The sequence below is a fragment of the Oryzias melastigma genome, linkage group LG17, assembly GCF_002922805.2.
Source record: "Oryzias melastigma strain HK-1 linkage group LG17, ASM292280v2, whole genome shotgun sequence".
Lineage (NCBI taxonomy): Eukaryota > Metazoa > Chordata > Actinopteri > Beloniformes > Adrianichthyidae > Oryzias > Oryzias melastigma.
Window position 1 is genome coordinate 9,018,552 of NC_050528.1, and position 21,407 is coordinate 9,039,958.

At 39.0% G+C, this 21,407-nt stretch overlaps 2 protein-coding genes across 2 annotated transcripts in view; both read left to right on the top strand.

The window, feature by feature from the left end:
- The first annotated feature begins 2,054 nt into the window (after positions 1-2,054).
- On the top strand, positions 2,055-4,306 carry LOC112147736 (tubulin alpha chain-like). The gene is made up of 2 exons (XM_024274306.2): positions 2,055-2,291; positions 2,362-4,306. The coding sequence occupies exons 1-2, from the start codon at positions 2,127-2,129 to the stop codon at positions 2,614-2,616; spliced, it is 420 nt and encodes a 139-aa protein (XP_024130074.2). The 5' UTR covers positions 2,055-2,126; the 3' UTR covers positions 2,617-4,306.
- A 10,234-nt stretch (positions 4,307-14,540) lies between these two features.
- LOC112147430 (dipeptidyl aminopeptidase-like protein 6) overlaps positions 14,541-21,407 on the top strand; it is a 135,736-nt gene continuing 128,869 nt past the window's right edge. The window contains exons 1-2 of the mRNA XM_024273815.2: positions 14,541-14,745; positions 15,696-15,936. Of these exons, the coding sequence (XP_024129583.1) occupies positions 15,880-15,936 (57 nt within the window). The 5' untranslated portion in view covers positions 14,541-14,745; positions 15,696-15,879. The remainder of the gene's footprint in view (positions 14,746-15,695; positions 15,937-21,407) is intronic.

Below are 21,407 nucleotides of genomic sequence, written 5' to 3' on the forward strand. Positions count from 1 at the left end.
TTGTTTGTCAAGGAAGCACCAAAACTGTCTAATACAACTTTGCTGCTAAAAAGTCAGCAATAACGAGGACAAAAAGTTGTTCAGAGTGTGAATTAGAATGCTATTCTTTTCTATTTTAAGCATTTCCATTTTATGTTATTAAAAAATAAATATTCAATTAATAAATAATGGTTATTAATTGCTTTTCCAGGGAGATAGAATATAAAATTCTTTCAAAATCTTCAATTTTGCAATACAGAATTTGTGCCAAATTACTTTTGCAAAATGTTTGATTTTAAGAGGAAAATTAGAAAAATAAAAAAAATATTGTAGTATTTAAGAACTAAATTAGTTATCATTTCTTTTGTCTAACCACTCACAAATTCCTCCAGCAACAGTATTTAACACTTAACCTCATTATGTCATGATGTATGAACTGAAATTTAAATGTAATTAAAATAAAGTACATTAATCCATCCATCCATCTTCTTGTCCGCTTCTTCCCTGTAAAATTAGGGAGCTTGCTAATTAATTGAATCACTTAAAATTATATTTGCCATTATTAGGTGTGTTTTTTAAGGTGTTTACCTATTGGCTGCAGACTGACCAAATGGAAAATAAATAAAGATTGGAAAAATAATCTCAAGTGACACTCTGAGTAAATCAGCCTTCATTTTTGGATGCTCAGCCCTTTTCAAGTAAAGGAAAAGTGCACAAAAATTAGGTAACACTTGACAGAGGACACCCTTTGGTGTGACGTTCCTTTGGAGGTAGATAGCTGTCGCCACTTGACTTATTTAATTTTTGTTCTGTTGCTTACAACAATTCTGCACTAAGTAGTTTCACTGCTGTTCATGTTTACTATTGTTAACATTGAATTTGACAGTTAATCCCAATTCAGTTGTTGGCAATGCTTGTCAAAGACATAGTGTTACTGATTTCAGCAATGTTGCACAAAAGTGTCCATAATTTGTTGCATAAAATAAGAAAAGTTGTTTGTTATGATTGTGTTAAAGCTAAAAAAGATAAAAGGGGATATATTTTTACAAAAAACATGTTCTTCTATATAATGCTAGTCATTAGAGAGCATTTCTACCAAATATCGCAGTATCACGAGATTATCGATATCATGAGCCATGTATCGCGTATCGTATCGTATCGTGAGGTATCCAGTGATTCCCAGCCCTAATGTGTATGTCTGATTACTGGATAGATGAAAATTGAAATTATTTGTATTTAATCATCATTTATACCTTTGTTTAGAACAGGAGATCAGAATCAACAAAACTGAAAAAAACAAAGATTCAGATAAAAAGAAATTTTGTTTGTCATTTTAAACTTATTTTTGGTCAATCTTCTGGTTCAACAGTAACATTAACATCATAAAAAGGATAAAAATCACTGCTGTTTTGGATCATTTAACAGCAAAACCTGAAAATGTTCTCCACAGTTTTCTATCCTCAAAGTTCCTCAATATTTTACGTTCTAAGCATTACATATTGGTGCAGAGCCCGTACGATTTTTTTTTTTGCAGCAGCAGAATCAGCTGATTCACGTTGATTACATCCAAATCACGAGTATTTGAGCACCCAGATACTTGTTACAGCCCTAGTGGTTTGAGTATCAAATTATAGACTTTAACAATAGAAGTCTGCTTTAGAGCAATCTTAAATTGCAATAAAAAAATGTATGTATATATATATATATATATATATATATATATATATATATTGCATTATGACTCTTGCATATTTAATAGAACGTGATTGACATGCTGTAAATCCTGCATGCTCGTGCAGCGTGTGTCTGCAAATGTGACTTCAGCGCATTGTTGTTTCCCTCTCTGTAGCGCGAGTGTATATCTTTGCACATCGGCCAAGCTGGTGCCCAAATGGGCAATGCGTGCTGGGAGCTGTACTGTCTGGAGCATGGAATCCAGGCGGATGGTCAGATGCCCAGCGAAAAGGCCATTGGAGGAGGAGACATCTCCTTTAACACTTTCTTCAATGAGACGGGTACCGGCAAGCATGTGCCCCGAGCAATCTTCGTCGACCTGGAGCCATTGTTCCATTTGGATAAACTTTAGAAGCTGTTTCTGGACTCTTGTTTAGCAAAATGGTAAATAATGCATCTTAAAATGTGTGAAAATGTTCTGCTCTCCATATGAAGTGCGTACTGGAAATTACCGGCAGCTCTTCCACCCGGAGCAGCTGATCACGGGAAAAGAGGACGCAGCTAACAACTACGCCCGTGGTCATTACACCGTGGGGAAGGAGATTATTGACCTGGTTCTGGACAGGACCCGTAAACTGGTGAGTTTGAGCTCATGAAGCTGTCAGACGAGGACAGCATATGGTGCTTAAACTGAACTTCCGTCTGCAGGCTGATCAGTGCACCGGGCTCCAGGGCTTCCTCCTTTTCCACTCTTTTGGAGGAGGAACTGGCTCCGGCTTCACGTCTTTACTGATGGAGCGGCTCTCTGTTGATTACGGCAAAAAGTCCAAGCTTGAGTTTGCGGTGTATCCGACTCCTCAGGTGTCCACCGCGGTGGTTGAGCCTTACAATTCAATCCTGACCACCCACACCACCCTAGAGCACTCTGACTGTGCCTTCATGGTGGACTTGTTTATGGGATAATAATAAAGTTTTGTTGAAGAAGCAAGCAAATGCCTTTTTAACTGAATTACAGGTTCACTAAAACCTTGAATTTATAAACATCCAAGCCCCCCCCATCTGTAAGTCATAAATGGTTTGGGGTTAAATTCCTGCTGCTTCTAGATCACAACTGGCCAATAAGCAGGACACTTATTCCAGTGGATCACCTGCCACTGCAGTGAACTCAAACCGGTCCTAGAGACTGCCACGTTTGTTTCACCAATAAAGTGAAAGGTTCTGCTCTGATTTTATGCAGCTCCACTTTAAACACAACATCCTGCTTTCCATCCATGTCAAACAGAAGAATGCTTCTGTGGAAAGGATCAGGAGCAAACATCTGCTCTGGATGCTCCATCCCAGGTCCTGGACGCCTTCCAGTGTTCTGAAGTCCACCTAAGTCACTCAGACCTTCCAAAATGAAGCCCAATTCAGTCTGACATGACCCACTTCTCCACTACACCTGCAGACTGTGTGGACTATGTCAATCAGGATGCCTGCCTGTACCATCACTATGGAAACAGATTCACTCAGATGTGTTACTACTACTAAATGAAACAATACATAACAAAACAGATTTTATTTGTCTGCCTTTGATGCTCCTATCTCCAGAGACGACTTACAGAAAGTGATCACCATGGAAACCCAAAGAGGACTGATGCTGGTCTGAGGAGCTTTCTTACCTGCAGTGAATGAGGATTGGGCGGGACCGGCCTCTGTATTCATTTCTCTAGGAAAGAAAACAGGAAAATCGAGATAATTTCTTTGTCTTTGAAGCAGACAATAGTTTAAGGTTTTAAGATTTGATCCTATAGCCCAAACTTGACCACAGAACCCATAGGATACTCCCATGGGGATTTGGGACACAAACTGAAGTCAAATATTTTAGCAGAGTGCAACTACTTCTCAGTTTGCATATAGCGTTTGGAAACACATAAAATAAAACAATTAACTTACTTTTAAATTATTTTTTCTTCTGTCCGCTCTCCATTTATGATGTGGAGATCTTTAACAGATAAATGAACCATGTTATGGAGTCTGGAAAGCTTCAAGAAGGCATGGACCTCCTCCAGGAAGCTATCAAACACCAGCGATCAGACATCAACTCTACACCTTGTTGTAATGTCAACCCTCAGGAGGATTTTGACTCTTCAAGATGGAGATGTATTCCTCTGATGCCAATACACCACGGTTATAAAGGTTCTTCTGTCTTTCGTCTACTTAAAAGAACAAAAAAAAAAAAAAATCGGTCCAGGATGTGAAGGTAGGCTCGATCTTGTTTTCTTAAGTCTCAGTGGAGAATGAAGAGGTCGCTGGAAGTCGTAACAGACAAAAGCAGGAATAGAGGAGGACTTTTTTTCCATCTGCTGCATGATGGAGATGTGTGCAGATGGAGGAAAAACGTATGAGGAGCCACAAAGTCACCAGGGGGCGCCAGATCCTGGATCTTGTTACAACACATTAGTGTGTTTCCCAAAAAAAGTCAATTGAATTGGAGTTTTGTTTAAGACCATCATGACCAAAAAAATATTAATAAAGTAAATGACAAATATAGCAAAAAGTTTAATATGCAAAAAGGGGGTTTATTCAAATAAACCCCTGGTTTACAAAAAAGAATAAAAAAGAACCTAATAATGAAAAGCAAAAACGACAAGAAAAATAGAAAAAGAGTAAACGAAAAGCTGGTTCTAACATCCAAATGTCCGACTGGACCGTCACCCTTGACGTCCAGTCCTTAGTTCAAACAGGGTTGCATGAGTCCCCCCTATTTACCCCCCCTGGAGGGTTAGTTTTGCAATGTATGTTGTTGATTTTAACAAATCGTTAACCCAACACTTATGAACAAATCGGTGCATAATAATCAACCCAACAGGATTCCAGAATTGATGGTCAGGTGTTTGAAGATTGTACATGCTCTCCTGATAGTAGCACCACAAAAAGGAGCCAGCACAGCACAAACCTGCAGCACCGTAGCTTGGCGTTTGGCCACATCCTTCTGAGACGCCACGACGAAGAAGGTTAGCCCACCCAGAGGCTGGACATCAGGTCTGTATATACTGATCTGCAATACAAATATTCACCACAATGCAGAAAGAGGGAAAGATCACATACATTTGACAAACAGATTGAGATTGCTGTCAAAATAAGTTTTTATCACTTTCACCTTTTAGCTAAAGCTGAAACGCCATGATTACCTCTGGTATAGATTATTATCGTCACTCAGCAATCACTACCGCTGTTCTAATCTTTTGCTCTTCTTCTGATTATTTTAGTGCTTTTTCAATAAATGTGTCTATTGGAACTCAGTATTCCGATGTTCTCCAAGGCTCTATTCTGGGACACCTATTTTTTTTTTTTTTAGCTCTAGATGGCTCCATCTTTCTTTCACAACCTCAACACAAAACCACAAAGCCCTAATGTAGCACTGAAAAAATGTCATTTTCAAAAAAAATTAAAAATATAGAAGTGAAAAAAGAAATCAGCTATAAACACTTAGTTATATTGCTCTGGTAATTGAAAAAAAGTCTTAAAATAAGAATAGATAGCTCAAAATGAGCTTTATATCTTTATCTTTATGCACTTTTACCACCAAATATATTGTATTTTGAGAGGTAAAACAGACCAATTTAGCATATTTCTAAACTATAATTGCTTTAGTTGCACATTTTAGGATAAATCTGTCTGGAAAATTAGATGTAAATGTACTTTTATATAAAAAAACTCTTGTTAAATATATTTGTTTGTGCCATGAGTCAAATTAAACTTTCTGTCACGTGAAACTAATCCACTCAGTGTTCACAAATTAAAAAATATTACACAAGGTAAAAACTGCTTATTTCTTTAGAAATGTTGCTTGAAATGAGAGGTTTATGAGATTGAATAAATCAATATTTAAAATATATTGTCTTACATCCAGTGTTACATCTGAACTGAAAAGTGAATTTTGTCGTCTATCAAGTGTAATAAATATTCCAACATGAAACAAGACAAAAATACTGAGTGAGACTTCATGTTTTTGCTGTGAGGCTGCCAGCATAAAGAATAATGTGAAGGAGCAACAGTATCAGGGAAGGACATCGTTTTATTCAAAGATCTGACTGGAGTGAAGATGACCCTTTTGACCCCTCCATATCTGTAACTGAGAGCAATTGGAGGTGTCACTGTTGTGGGAAATGTGTAAAATGAGTCTTTCATGACACCCACTTCCTCACAAAGGTCTTAAAGACCCACTCCGATCATCGTTTGAGCTGTTTTAATACCTGTCCCAATCGTCTTTAAATTATAATTATGCAGTTTTTAGACAGAATTTGGAACATAGTTTCTGCAGAGCAGAGGTACGTTTGAAATTAATCAGGACCATTGCTGCGGAGCAACCCCGCCCCCTTTCCTCTCCTCATAGCTGAGAGCTCAGAGCCCGGGCATATATTGCAAATAAGCTGATTTTAAAACTGTATTTTTTAATTTGCTCCTGATTCACAATGATTTGAATAAAGAAATACTCTTAGAAGTTGAGTTTTTTGTTCTTGCCACAAGAACCAACGTATTCTCACTCACAGCTCGATTAAAAAAAAAATATATGATTAATCACACTTTTGGATTGTGATTAATCACAATGTTTTATCAGGTAAATTTCATATGACAAAGGGCCTGTGAGAACATTGTTCCTTCATTTTTATTGTCTGAATTTTTTTTATTTATCTTTATAAATTAAATTTAGATATTCCAAAAGTGTAATTTGTGAGCACAAAACACATCAACAGTAAGATGAGGAGAATTATAAAGACTTTTATGTCTGCAGTGTTACTTCAAGAAAGCAGAGATGCTGACATAATCATAAAAAACAAACTGTCCAGGTGAATACTCAAATCTGATTGGTTGCTGGGTGTTGATACCTTCTTAAAAAAGAAGTTCCGGTCACATATCCCAAATGCTCCATATCCCTGCGCAGGAATAAGCGATGAGAGGTGAACTTTCTCTATGAACTGATGCTTTATTTAACCTATAGTGATGATCACATATATCGCTTTTCTTTGTCGAGGTCTGCCGGCCTGGGAAGGCGTTCTCGCGTTACCGTGACAACAAACCACATTACGAATCAAATAGTCCACCATTTGTGAAAAAGTGGCCTAAACCGAAAAAATAATAAGAGTAAAGTACTAAAATCGGTTGAATATTTATTTATTTTGTAAGTGACTATGTTATAAGCAGGTTAATGTCTGGCGAAGTGTGCATTATCAGAAATTAACGCACGTCTTGGAGTGCACTGATTCTGCCCTCTGATGCCCTTTAATTTAGTTCTCTGTGCTTCTGTTTGGTGCAGTGCTATTCACGTGTTGTTTCTCTTTCCCACTTCCCTCAAGGGGAACAGGAGAGATTTTGATTTCAGGTGCACTGTTCACAGTGTGGATCACCCGTGCTCCTGTTTTTGGCCGTGGACCACGCCTCTGGCTCGTCATCTTGCATCTCAGAGCGGGAGTGATTCCTGGTGGATCCTCTGTGCTCCTGTTTTTGGCCGTGGACCACGCCTCTGGCTCGTCATCTCCCATCTCAGAATGGGAGTGATTCCTGGTGGATCGTCTGTGCTTATATTCCTGGTCGTGGTTGGCCTCTGGCTCGCCTTGGCTGTGGACCTCGCCCCACCTGTCCCCCAGTCCTATCTGGTTGAACTCGATTCAGACACATAGTTGTAGAGTTAGATAAGCTAATTCTTCTTTAATAATCCTGGTACATCGCCTGTCTGTCCTGGTAGATGATCTCTCCTTCATGTTGACTTCCTTAAAGTTTCTTCTATTTTCCTGAATTAGGATTTTTAGGAGTTTTTCTTTATTGAGAAGGAGGGTCTAAGGACAGGGATAGCCAGTTTTATTTAGTCTTTTTAGTTTAACAATTAGCTAATATTTATATTTTATGACAACCTTCTGTTTCTGTACAATTGTCTGCATGAAGCCCAATCAGGCAATTGCATTGTGATTTTGGGCTATATCAATAAAATTGAATTGAATTGATGGAGGATAGGGTCCGAATGCCCTCCTCTCTAACCTAGTACCCTAAACCCAGTATGGTTCTGTCTGTTATCCAATCCGGTACAGCGTCCTGAGGGTTTAGGACCTGGGATTCAATGGGAGCAGCCAGCATGTTGAGGACACCCGAAACATTGAAAAGTGAGACATAGGGGGCCCAAACCACACGTCCATATAAGACGAGTTGGTAGTGAGAATGTGTAGCAACATGTAAAAATCACTAAAAGTACGACTGTCATCGGAGTGGGTCTTTAAGTTTTAAATTTCACCTCAAGGAGTTTTCCCAGATAAGCTTTTCTTGCAGGGTTATTGTGCGCAGTATGTCTTGTTTTTACCTTTATCCCAATACGATCCGGTAATGCACATGGGTAAAGAAGAAAAAGCTGAATATTTGGCTCATTTTGAAGATTAATCTGGGGCAGAGAATGCCTGGTGGTGTTGTGAAACACAGCCGCTGCTGGCATCATTTATCTTCAAAAACATTAGCTCTGCATTGGGACAAAATCCCATAAACAAATTTGAATAATTTGGGACACAGGACCATTCTGTATGCGATTGAAACGGTTAATATCCCCCAGTGAAGCCTTTACACATCCTACAACAGAATTGAGTTTTTGAAGCTTCCCTCTCGGGCAGTCGTGATAGCTCGAATGTCTTCATGTAACAAATACCTTAAGAGAAGAAGATTCACCCTCAGGAGGTGCATAAATTACCTAAATGAAGACGAAAGGAAAAAAATATATATTGAAATCCTAAAATATTGGAGGACTATTTTTAAAAACATTTTATTGATGTATAATATTGATCCTCACAAACCTAACAAGCTAACGTTGGCAATTAAATCAGGCTGGAAGCAGATATTGAGGAAAATGTTTGACGTTTTCACAGATTCTCTGCAGTTTCTTCAGTATTCTAATGATGTTGAACTGTTAACGTCAGCTGTAATTATGAGATAGATGTCAGCAGTCTTGTAAAAAGAAGCCGCGTGGAACTGGATAGGTGAAAGGAATCCGACGGGAAGTTTGCTTGTGGCTCTTGGCGGCGAGCTGAGATGAAGTGGCGAGGAAGTCTGAGACCTGACCCTGAAACTCGACGCAGGCTGTGGGTCGGTGTAAGGAAATGTCTTCTGCTGTGAGGACATGTATATACAGCATATATATTTTTAAACAGCCTTCAGAGGACACCCGAAAGACCGCAGTTTTTAGAGTTTGCCGCAGAAAAATATCACTCAGAAGAATTTTTGTTATAAATTCATTGGGCGTTGACTCTTTATTTATTCCGTCAGTTCTTAAAAGCAACCCTGAATCAGATTATTCTGTTTGAAAAGGAGATTTTTACAGGTTAAAAGAAAAAAATGAAAATCTTAAAGAGGTGGCAGTCAAATCCACTGTTATTCACTTTAATGTCCTCTTTTTTAACTCTAAAACAACAAATAAAATAGAAATAAATGCACAATATAATCAAACATTGTCGAATTTTTGGAAGCAGATGTAACCCAGACACTATTGAGTTGGTCTGCTTGTTTGTGCTAACTTGGCTTTGGCTAGAGTGGATAGAACCATTTTTCTTCAGCAAAGTCTGTGTTTTGGTTGCTGTATCCATCCATCCAACCTTTTTCTTGATTTCTATATCTCCTTTGGGGTTGCTGGAGCCTGTCCCAACAGTAGTTGGGTGAAGTTGGGGTTCACCCTGGTACTACGGAGAGAAAATACTTCCAATTTGTCTGTGCGTAATACTTGATTTCTAACTTGTGTCTGGATGTTTGTGCTACAATACATTTTAACTTTATCTTGTGTATTCACATGTACAAAAACTACAATTTACACACGCACAACTTAAAATTACAACAACTTGAAATTAACTACATATACAAATCTTTGAAAAGCATGCACCAGTCGCCAGATACATTCAAACAGAACCGCATTTATGGACAAATCGGATGTGAGACTCTTCTTGCGTCTCCAAGATTTGTGTGTAAATGATGCGTTTGAATCAGAGGTTGGCAAACTTTTAGAATTGTGTGCCACAAAGGGCTCTAAAATTTGACAGAAAGACCAGAGCTTAATACATGGAGTGTTTTTGCAACATGAAATCTGTTTGAAAACCCGGCTTTAATTTGATTGAAAATTTCTTCAAAACAGAACATTTTTCAGTTTGTGTTGCAAAATTTGTGGCTTTTGCTTTCATTTTAGAGTTAATTGGACTGATTGGTTGATGTCCTTTGGGGGAAAATAATACAAAACTAAAGAAATACCGTGTTCATGTGGCGTTTGAAGGATCGGAAAAACGCTGTACTTGAAAACCACACATGAACGTCCGAAAAACAACAATTCTTCCAACATCACATGTACTTTTAGACCAGAGGTCTGCAACCTGCGGCTTCAGAGCCACGTCTGGCTCTTCTAAGCCTCCATTGTGGCTCTCTGGTTGAAGAAAAATACATTTTTAGCTTAAAAAAGTAACTGTAAAGTTAAAAAAAAAAAAAAGTAAATTAACGTATCACTCTGTGAGCCTTCAAAGCACAGTAGCCATAGTGGTTCGATAATCAAGAAATAAACATTTTGAGAAATTTCCAAATTTTAAGTGTAAAAAAAATACAGGCAATTAGTCGTGCACGAACTATTTACTCTCATTGTGTTACACTAGCTTACTGCAGGGCAAGAAATACTGGTTTGACCCTCTTATGCATTAATTATGATAAAATCAGGTCGAATTTAGTGTTTTTATTCATCTTTAGAAACACAGAAAAAAGTTTTTTTTTAGAAAAAAAAGCTACATTTTCAATTTATAATAAGATTTATTTATCTGCCCACCAAACATGAGTGTAATTGTATGGTAATTTGCATATATATCTGTAATTATTCAAAATATGATATAATTTTTGATACCAAATGTTGCAGAAAAAAATGCAAATAAGACCAACTAGCATGGATGAAATCCGTGCACCGTTTGGACGTTTTGTTGCTGCTCTTCTTTGCACAGAAAAGATTCCACCTTCAAACCAGGTCACAGGCACCACAGATAGATTTAACCGCCACCGTGTGACCCGTGTCACTGCAGGCAACTGTACGAGATCATTTCCATCAGAGTGGAGGAGTGGGAAAGGAGAGCTGTGGGCAGAGTTTGCTGCTGTCCATTTTCATCTTCGTGTCACTCATGAAGCCCCTTTACTTCCCCACACCTCATTAAACCCAGAAGCATTTTAAGCTGATAGTGTTGTCTCTTCTAGTCATTCAAACTGCAACAAATATTAACTTCTAACTGTGGAGGATCCATGAAAACATGAAGTCTCCTGTGTTAAAGGAAAAGCCTTTTTTTAATGTACGTGTGGTCAACTTTGCTTTTACTTTAATGAGAAAAAGGAGATCATTAGACGGAGAAAGCGGTTTCCCCTCTCTGCCATATAAGTGGTTGGAGCTGAATAAATAAGCTTCAGGGGAAGCCTGTTTGAAGGTAAGCTACTTTTCTTGTCATCACTAAAGCTGCAGGAATTTTGCATTCTTTCCACAAATGTGCGTTTAGGTATTTATGAAAACAAAGTTTTGCATTCCAGCTGTTCATAAATGTATGTAGGAGATCGAGTCCCACAACAATACTGTACGTTTTCATGAATTATAAAAGGAAAATGACTGAGAGTCATCTAGCAGTTGTGTGAAAGGTGACACTTCCTTCAAGTTTTGTGTTTTATTGTTAACAAAATACACTACACACAATCGGTCAGAGAAAATGCAAAAAACTCAGTGAATGTTGTGTACACCATGTTTGTTTCACTACACAGATTGTACTGGGGTGATAGACTCACCTTGTTTTGTGTTTTCCACATAATTGTCTCACTCACTCATTGGAGTAATTAAAAATATTTTCAATGGGGCATCGGTTTCAAGCAACGCCAAGTGGGCCCCATATGGTATGAAAATGGGCAGAAAACGTGGGCCCCGAATGGAAAAATAGAACGGGATGGTTAGGGCGGAGTCACTGTAGTCACCCACTAAAAGTGATGATGACATTACAAAGAACCAGTATAGCGCTAAGCTAGCGATTCCATTTTCCGGTATTCATCTTAGCAGCCCACAATCTAAAATTCCTGTTCTACACGATGGATAAAAAGTAAAGCAAGAAAAAGACGAGCTGCTGGATGACCTACATTGTTGTTGCTTTTCTAGACGTCGCACTATAATGATGCAACGACACACTAGCAGTCTAGTCCACGCATGTGCCGTGAAAACAAAACACTCAGTGGAAGCGAGGCTTAACTGAGAGGAAACACCCGTCAGAATTAGTTGGTCCATCCCGTACTACTCCTCCCGTACCGGACCACTCAAACGAGATCATAAATGATACAAATCGGTCCATTTTATGATGGAAACGCTTAAAATATCGTACCGGTCCTGTCCAGTCCGCTCAGTGGAAACGAGGAAAAAGTGTCATCAGCAGACTTTCGTCAAGACACACAACTACTTACAGACCATGACCAGTACAGGACCGATGCACTCAGACATGGTTGGGCTCATTGGTGTCGGCCAGATATGGTGAGGTGAAAACATGAGGACTGACCATTCAGCCTCAATCCTTATTGTAACACAAAATGCTAATTTTGGGGATTTTAGAATAGGATACTTTTCATTCCAGCGAACAGAAATAATTTTTTACCCAAATTCCAGTGAATTTCTGGGTATTGCCACAGGTTTGCATTGGCTTATAACATTACTCATTTAATCACGATCAAGAAATTCTACACACAGCTCTTAAAAAGTGCTGTGGGGGCCACATTATTGATTTTATGGCAATAAACTGTGAGCCGGAAGAAATTTGAATCCGAGCCCAGGCGCCACACTTTGGACATGCCAGGTTTAGCAAATGCCACACAGCTGCACGCCTGTTTATCAGACGTGAGGGGTACTGGGGTAAACCATTCACACCTACTACAACACTTTGATTGAATGCAACAGTCTGGGCAGGCATCACCAGTCACAGAAAAACTGATTCAGTTCTTTCAACCCTTGTGCTATCTTATGGGGTCAAGATGACCCCAGCAATACTTTTAAGTCTTTTCCATCCCATGACAGATGTGGTGGGCAGGATTTTATGTCTGCCGTGGACACCAGTGATTTTCAAAATTACAAAAAAAAAATACGCTCCGTGGCGCTTTCTTGTGGGGTCCAGATGACCCCACTCCCAAAAGCAACATACCTAGCACAGCCAAGGGTTAAATGGCCAAGTCACTGTACGTTCTGACCTCAGAGACATCATAGAACCTTCAGCACACCCCCAACTTTCTGTTCATGGATGATAACGCTCCACCACATCATGCCAGAATGATCACAGGACGACTTCAGGAAATCAGAGTTCCTCAGACGGTCTGGCCAGCAATGACCCCTGACCTGAACCCCACAGAGCACGTCTGGGACCCCTACCCAAAGTGACTGGCAGAATTGCATGTAGCACTTATGGAAAAGTGGAACAAATTTCCCAGAACTGCACTTTGAGGCGAGCTGTCATTCCAGAGGTAAATCTACTCTTAACATGGCCAGTTTTTGTCATTTGGGGCTATCTTTAGTTTTACTTTCGGTAATAAATATAGAAATAATAAAAATTATGTTTATTCTCATCTATTTTTAGTAACATTAAAAGGAACTTTTACACATTTCACTAAAATAAATAGGAAAAGCATTCATGTAAATAACAATATCCCTAACTTAAAACGATGAAGATAGTTCATTAAACTGCAAGAAAAGGAGCACAGTAAACTTGAACATGTGTGAAAACACGCTGAACTTTGTGTGTTTTACACCTTTTTGAAAATAAACCCCAAAATCTAAAGTCATTTGGCTTGTTTTTTTAATCTCAAAATCAAAACCGGCTCATAAACAAACAGAAAACGCCAAAACAACATGTTGGTGTTTGTAGATTTCAGCCTGCAGGAAGCTCATTTTCACCTCCACTATTTCCAATTTATTTGTCTCCAGCGTAACTCGGTCTCTGGTCGGAAACCTCTACTGTGCTTGAGTATTTCCACTACAGTGTAACAACTATAATTGGTCTCCTGTGGATACAGATACCCCTTGCATGTTCTTCCATTAACACCACAGCAGAGCCGCGCGGCTGCTGTCCATGGTGCTGATCTGCAAATGATATGGGCTTTGATGGAGGATCCCCTCAGCCACTCTGTCACATCATGCACGCTATTAATCAAATATATTTACACTTTTATTGATGTGTTTTTTCTATCTTTTTTATTTTTTACCTTAAAGGGTAAAAATTTGATCAATATTTCTATGAAAAATGTCATTTCTAAAGGGAGAATTATGAGAATGAGTGTAATAACATACACTTCTATCCACTGTTTAATTATTAATCATCTAATATCAGAGCAATGCGACAAAAATAATATAAAAGTTGGAGTTAATCTGAGGAAATGAGGAACTTCTCTGTGCCAAGAGAAACTCTGACTTATACTCAGGTATTTGTCTCCCCATCAATCAGATTTTTTTGTAATTACAATAATAAGTCGTCTCTAATTTTCCGCCTGCAGCTGCATTAGAAGAAAAATCTCCAGCCTTGTGTCATTAGTATCTGCAGAGCGCGCTACCGTTTAGCTCCCTGTGGTTTCTCTAAATTCACACTTTACTCTCGGTAATAAACTCTTCTGCCTCCCCTTCCTCATTAGAGGCTTGGAAAATATGAACCGCTGAGGGGGCTACGGGGTGACACAGTTTCGCCTTTGATCAGCAGTCACGGCTAAAAGCCTCTAATTGCCTGCTCCGCGCGTCTCAGCGAAACAAAGGGCAGAAGATATGCAGGGGTTTTTGTTCCCTCGTGATGGCAGCAAGGAAACCAGTGTTTACCGCGGCTGTGAAAGCAGCCAGACAGGCTGGGTGTTTCACACGTGCGCTCAGAAATGTAACTTTTGATTGGACGCGTCCAGGGATGCAGGGAGCTGCTGGATTTAACATATTCGAGGTAAATGTTGGCTGGCCATCACGCGCACTCGAGAGGAACTTCGCGTGAGGATCGAAAGTCTTTGAATCTTTGAGACATCTGCAGGGGAGCTGGTGACCGGTGCGTAAAAGCCGCGCAAAGCTCTTCTCTTTTGGTGAGTTCGCGCAAAAGAGGCACAACCTTTGTAGAGCTTGCACAAAAGGCGCGCAAATTTGGCGAGTTTAAGCAACAGGCGCACAACCTTTAGCAAGTTCATGCAAAAGGTGCGCAACCTTTGTTGAGTTTATGCAAAAGGCACGCAACCGTTGGCAAGTTTGCGTAAAAGCAGCGCAACCTTTGGTGAGATTAGCAAAAGGCGCGCTACTGTTGGCAAGTTTGCGCAAAGGGCGTGCAACCTTTGGTGAGTTTACGCAAAAGCGGCGCAACCTTTGGTGAGTTTACTCAAAACCTGCGCAACTTTTGTCGAGTTTACGCAAAAGCGGCGCAACCTTTGGTGAGTTTACTCAAATCCGGCGTGACCTTTGGCCAGTTTATGCAAAAGCGGCGCAAACTTTGGTGAGTTTACTCGAAACCGGCGCAACATTTGGTGAGTTTACGCAAAACCAGCGCAACCTTTGGTGAGTTTATGCAAAACCGGCGCAACCTTTGGTGAGTTTAGCAAAAGGCGCGCTACTGTTGGTGTGGTGAGTGGAAAGGTACGAGTATGGTTTGCGCAAAAGGCGCATAACCTTTGGCAAGTTTACGCAAAAGCGGCGCAATTTTTGGTGAGTTAATGCAAAAGGCGCGCAACCCTTGCCAAGTTTGCGCAAAAGGCGCACAACCTTTGGTGAATCTAGCAAAAGGAGCTCAACCGTTGGCAAATTTGCGCAAAATGGGTGCATCCTTTGGCGAGTTTACGCTAAAGGCGCGCAACCTTTAGTGAGTTTATGCAAAAAAAAGCGTGCAACCTGTGGTGGATTTACGCAAAAGCGGCTCAACCGTTTGTGAGTTTGCACAAAAGGCAGAGTTGGCGCTAAAGCCGTTCGGATTTTTCATTGGACTCCACTTTGAAATTCCCACAACCACAGGTGGGCGGTGTTTCATCTCACCCGTTCTGTCCTTCAGTCGCTCTCCGCCTCATCACACCGGAGCCACGGCGCGTGCCAGCGGCAGATTGAACCTGAACAAGTGTTGGTGTGAGCGCGCGTGCCAGGTCGAGTAGGAGGCAGCGAGAAAGGGAGAGGCGAGCTATTAGAGATGCTGCAGCAGGTGAATACTTTTGAGTAGAAGACTACAACTTCACCGGACCATGAACTCATCAGCAGGCGCGGGAAACTACCGCAGGGGATCCCACAAGGGAGACTTGGTAAGTTATAATTCTCCTTTCTCTTTAAATTGTGTTTGACTTATTTTTTGAGTTGTTTTGATTCGTTTTTTAATATTTTGAGATCTGGATGAGATGTTTTGTGGGAACTCCTCTGTGGAGGGTAAAACACTGACATTTAGGTCAGCTGAGTTTGGAAAGTAGGAGTTGCATGTTGAGTTTTTTTTTAAAGCTCTTTTGTTATCTGAATGTCTTTTTAACTGTATTAAATCGAGGAAGGACAAATAAAGAGTATAAAATTGAAAAAAAAAATATCTTAAGTTATGTTTTCCTGGTAGGAGCAATCACAATTTAACCATAATTCAATTTTCAGTTAATATTTCAAAAACGATCCACATTACAAGGCGACTGCATTGATTTTAGCTACTGCACAGAAAATATGCTGATGAATGAGATCGGCTCATTCTCTGGGGAAACAAGTCACTGCGCCTCCAGGGAGGATTTCATCAGAAATCTGACCTGTTTTTCTCTCACATTTTGTTACAGTAAACCAAAGTTTAGATAAATATGGAAATTATTTGTTTTTCTTGTATGTATATTTACATTCTCCCATTTGCTCTGGTCATCCCTTTCTGGGGTTAGCTTGCCCTCTGCTGGACATGCATTGACAATCTCAGACCTTATAGCAAGTTTGTTTGTCCTAATTAACAAATCGATTTATTCTTTTCATTGACCTGAGAGCAGAAGCTCCATTTTATGAGATCTAAGCACCTTTGATACATCTCAGTGAAACAAAAAGCCCCAAAATGTGACGTTTCTATAACCAATCTGGAGGTCTTTAAGAAATCCTATTAAACTCCACCATAATCTGTGGTCAATTTGCACGGGAAAGAATTCATTAAGGTGGGATGTGGATATCTAAGCTGCTGCACTTTCTCAGAGGACAGAACAGCTTTTTGGACAAGATATTTCCTCTGTAAATCTCATTATGTATGGTTTGGTTGGTCTAATCCTCCCTACTCCTAGTTACAGAGATGGGCTTGCAACAATTCTTCCACTCTGGAGTGAGGAAAGTATTAAGTGGCTCCGGAGACTGTCCAGAAATACAGAAGTGTTTATCCTCCCTCAATAAAAAAAAAAAAATAAAAAAATCGATACATTTCAGTTGTTCAATTACAATATATTACACTAATTTAATCAATTTCAAGAATCAAAAACAAACATTTGATATCAAGGCTGTACAATGTTCTATTTTCTATTGGCCTCTCCGCCAACATGAAATAATTTTAGGCTATCACTTTAACCAGTTTTTATGTTAATTCAAAAGAACTTAATTCTATAAAATTATTTAGAAACGTGTTCTAGTAGGTAGTGGAAATCTCATGTCGTAGCACAGAGGATTAGAGCTAAATCTTCTATAAACTCAGAACAGATTCTCTGTGAGGATTCTGTGTGACAAATCTGCTGGTTAAATCACTTTTGAAATCTTCAATCAAGATCATGAAATCAATTTATCAAAGAATGAAAATCATAATAGCAGCAAAATGTTTCATCTGTTAAAGTAAATTTTTTAAAAAGAGAAACTTTTGCAGCACTGAGGTGTTGATTTCCAAAAGCAATGCCTCAATACAATGTGCAGCTCTGTGCCTGCAAATAAACACTTAAAGCCACAAGGAATTAGTGGATTACATCATTTATAATGTATGGTGTTATGAAACCGGCTGTTAATCTCTGTGAGGGACGCTCAAGCACAGCTGCAGTTAACCCCTTATGTTACATAAGTTCTCTCCAGCCCAGTGGGGGCAGCAGGTGAACTTTACCCAACTCATTCTGATTGAACTGAATTCAATCACACGACCTGAACCCAAAATCGGATTGAATTAAATAGAACATGATGGAACTGAACCAAAATAAATTAATTTAAATTGAATTAAAAATAATAAACTCTAATCAAATATAACCTAACCCAAATCAAATAGAATCCGAATCAAATCAAACTGAACCTGGATCAAATAAAACAGAACCGAACCAAAATCAAAACAGAATAACATCAAATCAAACAGAATCGAACCTCAATCCAATCAAAACGAACCCAGATCGAATCAAATCAAACCGAACCAAACCTGAATCGAATCAAACGGAATAGAATCTTAATCAAATTAAACCGAACTGAACTCAGATCAAATCAAACTGAATCAAACCAAACCTGAATCAAATCAAACTGAGTAGAACCTGAATCAAATGATACGGAAACAAACCTAAATAAGAAAAAACATAGCACAGATTCAATCAAATCAAACTTAGCCAGACCTGAATCAAATCAAATCAAACTTAAACAAACCTTAATCAAATTAAATCAAACTGATTTGAATCTGAAACAAATCAAACCAAACCAAACCAAAATCAAACCAAACCAAACCTGAAACAAATGAAATCAAACATAAGTCACATCAAATCAAACCTGAATCAAATCAAATCAAGCTTAAACAAACCTTAAACAAATTAAATCAAATTGATTTGATTCTGAAACAAATTAAACTGAACCGAACCTGAATCAAATCAAATCAAATCAAACATAAGTCACATCAAATCACATCAAATCAAATTAAATATAATTGAATCACATCAAATAAAATAAAATAAAATCATGCTGAACATAAAAAACATTGTTTAACTTAAAAGTCAAAAGCAAAAACAAAGACATTTGCACACAAACACACACACCCACAATGTGAAACACAACACTCACAGCCCCTTTCCCACAAACACAACACAATAAAGCATAAAATATTTTATTTTTAAGAAGTTGAGCAGAAATCTGACTACTACCTGTAACCCCCCCCTCACACCCCCCCCCAATCAAAACGAGGCAGATCTATTACAACGACCCCATTCACTGAGGAAGATTCATCACTGGGGTGGAGTTTAATACAGGATTGGATGATGAAGGAGATACTGTCCAAACAGAGTGAATGAATGAATGAATGAATGAATCAGTTGAATCATCCCAACTGAGCCATGACGTGCTTGATATTTGCTTTAGGACCACCATGTGTGATAATACCCACACTGTTAACCCACCGATCAGATGGAAGCCTCATCCGTGTCATTATTACTAATATTTGTTGCTGCAACACCACAGAGAGAAAAATAGGACTTTTATTTTGCCTCCCAGGGTCTGCTTTGTGCTAAACTGGCTGGATCAATCGCAGCCTGAGCTTGTCAAGGCCGCTTGAAACTTTTACAATTTGCACTCAGATGTAATTGTTTGACGGCCATTTCTGAGATTGAAATTCCAGTTTGCAGCACATGTCACATAAATAGTTCAGCAGAAAATCACAAGACTCTGATGTTTTTTTTTGCTAAGAATACAAAATCACAAGTCGGAAGCGTTTGATCAGTTAAGTAAACTTCTAAAGAGGCCAGTTTTGAAAGTGGGTGTCAAAAATTAACGGGCAGAATTTTAAGATTCCCTCGAGGAAAACGGTTCAAAGTTACACTGGAGTGCTTTGTATGCAGCAGGAATAAATGGATAAAACGCCTTTCAAAAAGCATTCTGCATTCATCAAGTGAGCCCTCTGTATTTCTGCACCGAACCAAATTCACTTTGAATTGCCTGCTTAAAATGTTTGTATTTCTTTGCTGCAGCAGAAATCATAATGAAATGACTTTCATTTTCCTGATGCACAAACACACACTCGATGTGCACGTTCGGATACCATCTACTTATTCTGCCCAATATCCACAATGAACGGGATAATGCAGTGGCGCACAATGGCGCATTGTTCACCGAAATGAAATCTGGTGAAACAAGCAAGGACGTGCAGCAGAAAGAGACAACTCCACATAATGGCAGTCATTTGTCTCCACTAACTGCTGGGCTCGGCTCTGAAAGGAGAGCCTCCCGTAGATGAGAAACACGGTTAAAAAAGCTGTCCGGGTTCTGCGGCTCCTGACCACCTTCGCTCACCTGAAGCTTTTTTATCCTCGGCTCCCGCTTTTCCCTCCAGGGTGCAGATTCCTGTCATCTGTGACAGATGACCTGATAATACCGGGTCTGTAGTGAAACTGTGTGCAACTTGTAAAGACACAGCCTTGCCTGACAGCATTGTCTGTTTTCATTCCTGCTCTAAAAAAGCTGAAGTCTATTCTCTTTGTTTTAACGAGTCAGGGGTTACTGGGGTGTCGAACTGAAGGAGAGATTGCAGATTTGGAGCTGCTCTATACAGAATATCTAACAGAGTACGGCAACCTTTCGACAGCAATTCGGAGGAGTTTGTTTTGTCAAGGACTGAAGAAGTCATGCAGTGTCTCTGCTTTAATGAAAAGATGAGAGAAACAGAATGAAAACAGAAAGTTGACTGAAGAGAGACGGAAGCTAAAGACTCTGATCATCCCTGATCTGGGATGAGGAATCAGGAAGTGCAAATAAGTCCAAATAAGCCTGTTGAAACCTCAGCATGCCCCCTTTGTGATCGACTTTTTAAGATACGTTCACATCATCTTCAAAAATGGACATTCAAGAGATCATTTTCAATGAAAAGTTCATGTAAATCAAATGAAAGTCAAGGCCCGGGGGCCGGATCCGGCCCTCCAAGTCATTTTATTTTATTGTCATTAATGGTCTGATGTTATCTTGCGCTTCTAACGTGTATAATTTTAACAAAATATATATTTATGGGGAGGAAAATAAGTTATTTAAGGTTTAAGTTGATTTACTTTTTGGAATAATAGTGCTGCCTTTTCATTCTTCAGAATTATGTGAAAAAGTTAGGTTTTTAAAGTTTTAAAAATTGGCATTCTGCGAGCTTTTTTTGGCTATTTTGGCATTTACTGAGATTTTTTAGGCTATTTTGGAGTTTAGCTAATATTTCAGCTGCATGCTAGCTGTTTTGGCAAATTTAGGCTTCTTTTAGCTACATTTTTAGGCTGTTTTGGAGTGTAGCTAATATTTACATGCTAGCTGTTTTGGCTAATTTAGCCTTTTTTACATTTTTTCGGCTGTTTTGGAGCTAGGCTAATTTTACATGCTAGCTGTTTTGGCTAATTTAGCCCTTTTTTACGTTTTTTAGGCTATTTTGGTGCTAGGCTAATATTTACATGCTAGCTGTTTTGGCTAATTTAGCCTTTTTTCAGTTTCTTAGGATATTTTGAAGTTAAGATATTTTTTCGAGATACATGCTAGCTGTTTTTGGCTAACTTAACTTTTTTTATTTTTATTTTTTTATTTTTTTAGGCCAAATGGGCATTTAGTAAATATTTTAGTGGCTATCAGCTTCAGTGTTTTCAGCTATAAATTTCAGCATCTTCAGCTATCAGCATTAGCATCTTTAGCGGCCAAATTCAGCTTACAGCATTCACACTAGGATTATTGCAGGTAATGTCAAATAGTTCCTAAATAGTTCTAAATACTTCTTTGTTAGTATGGATGTCGTCCCTTATAATTAATGGTCATGCCAACTGCTTGAAAATTATGAAGTAGAAATGATTTGCAAATTGTGTGACACCAAGTC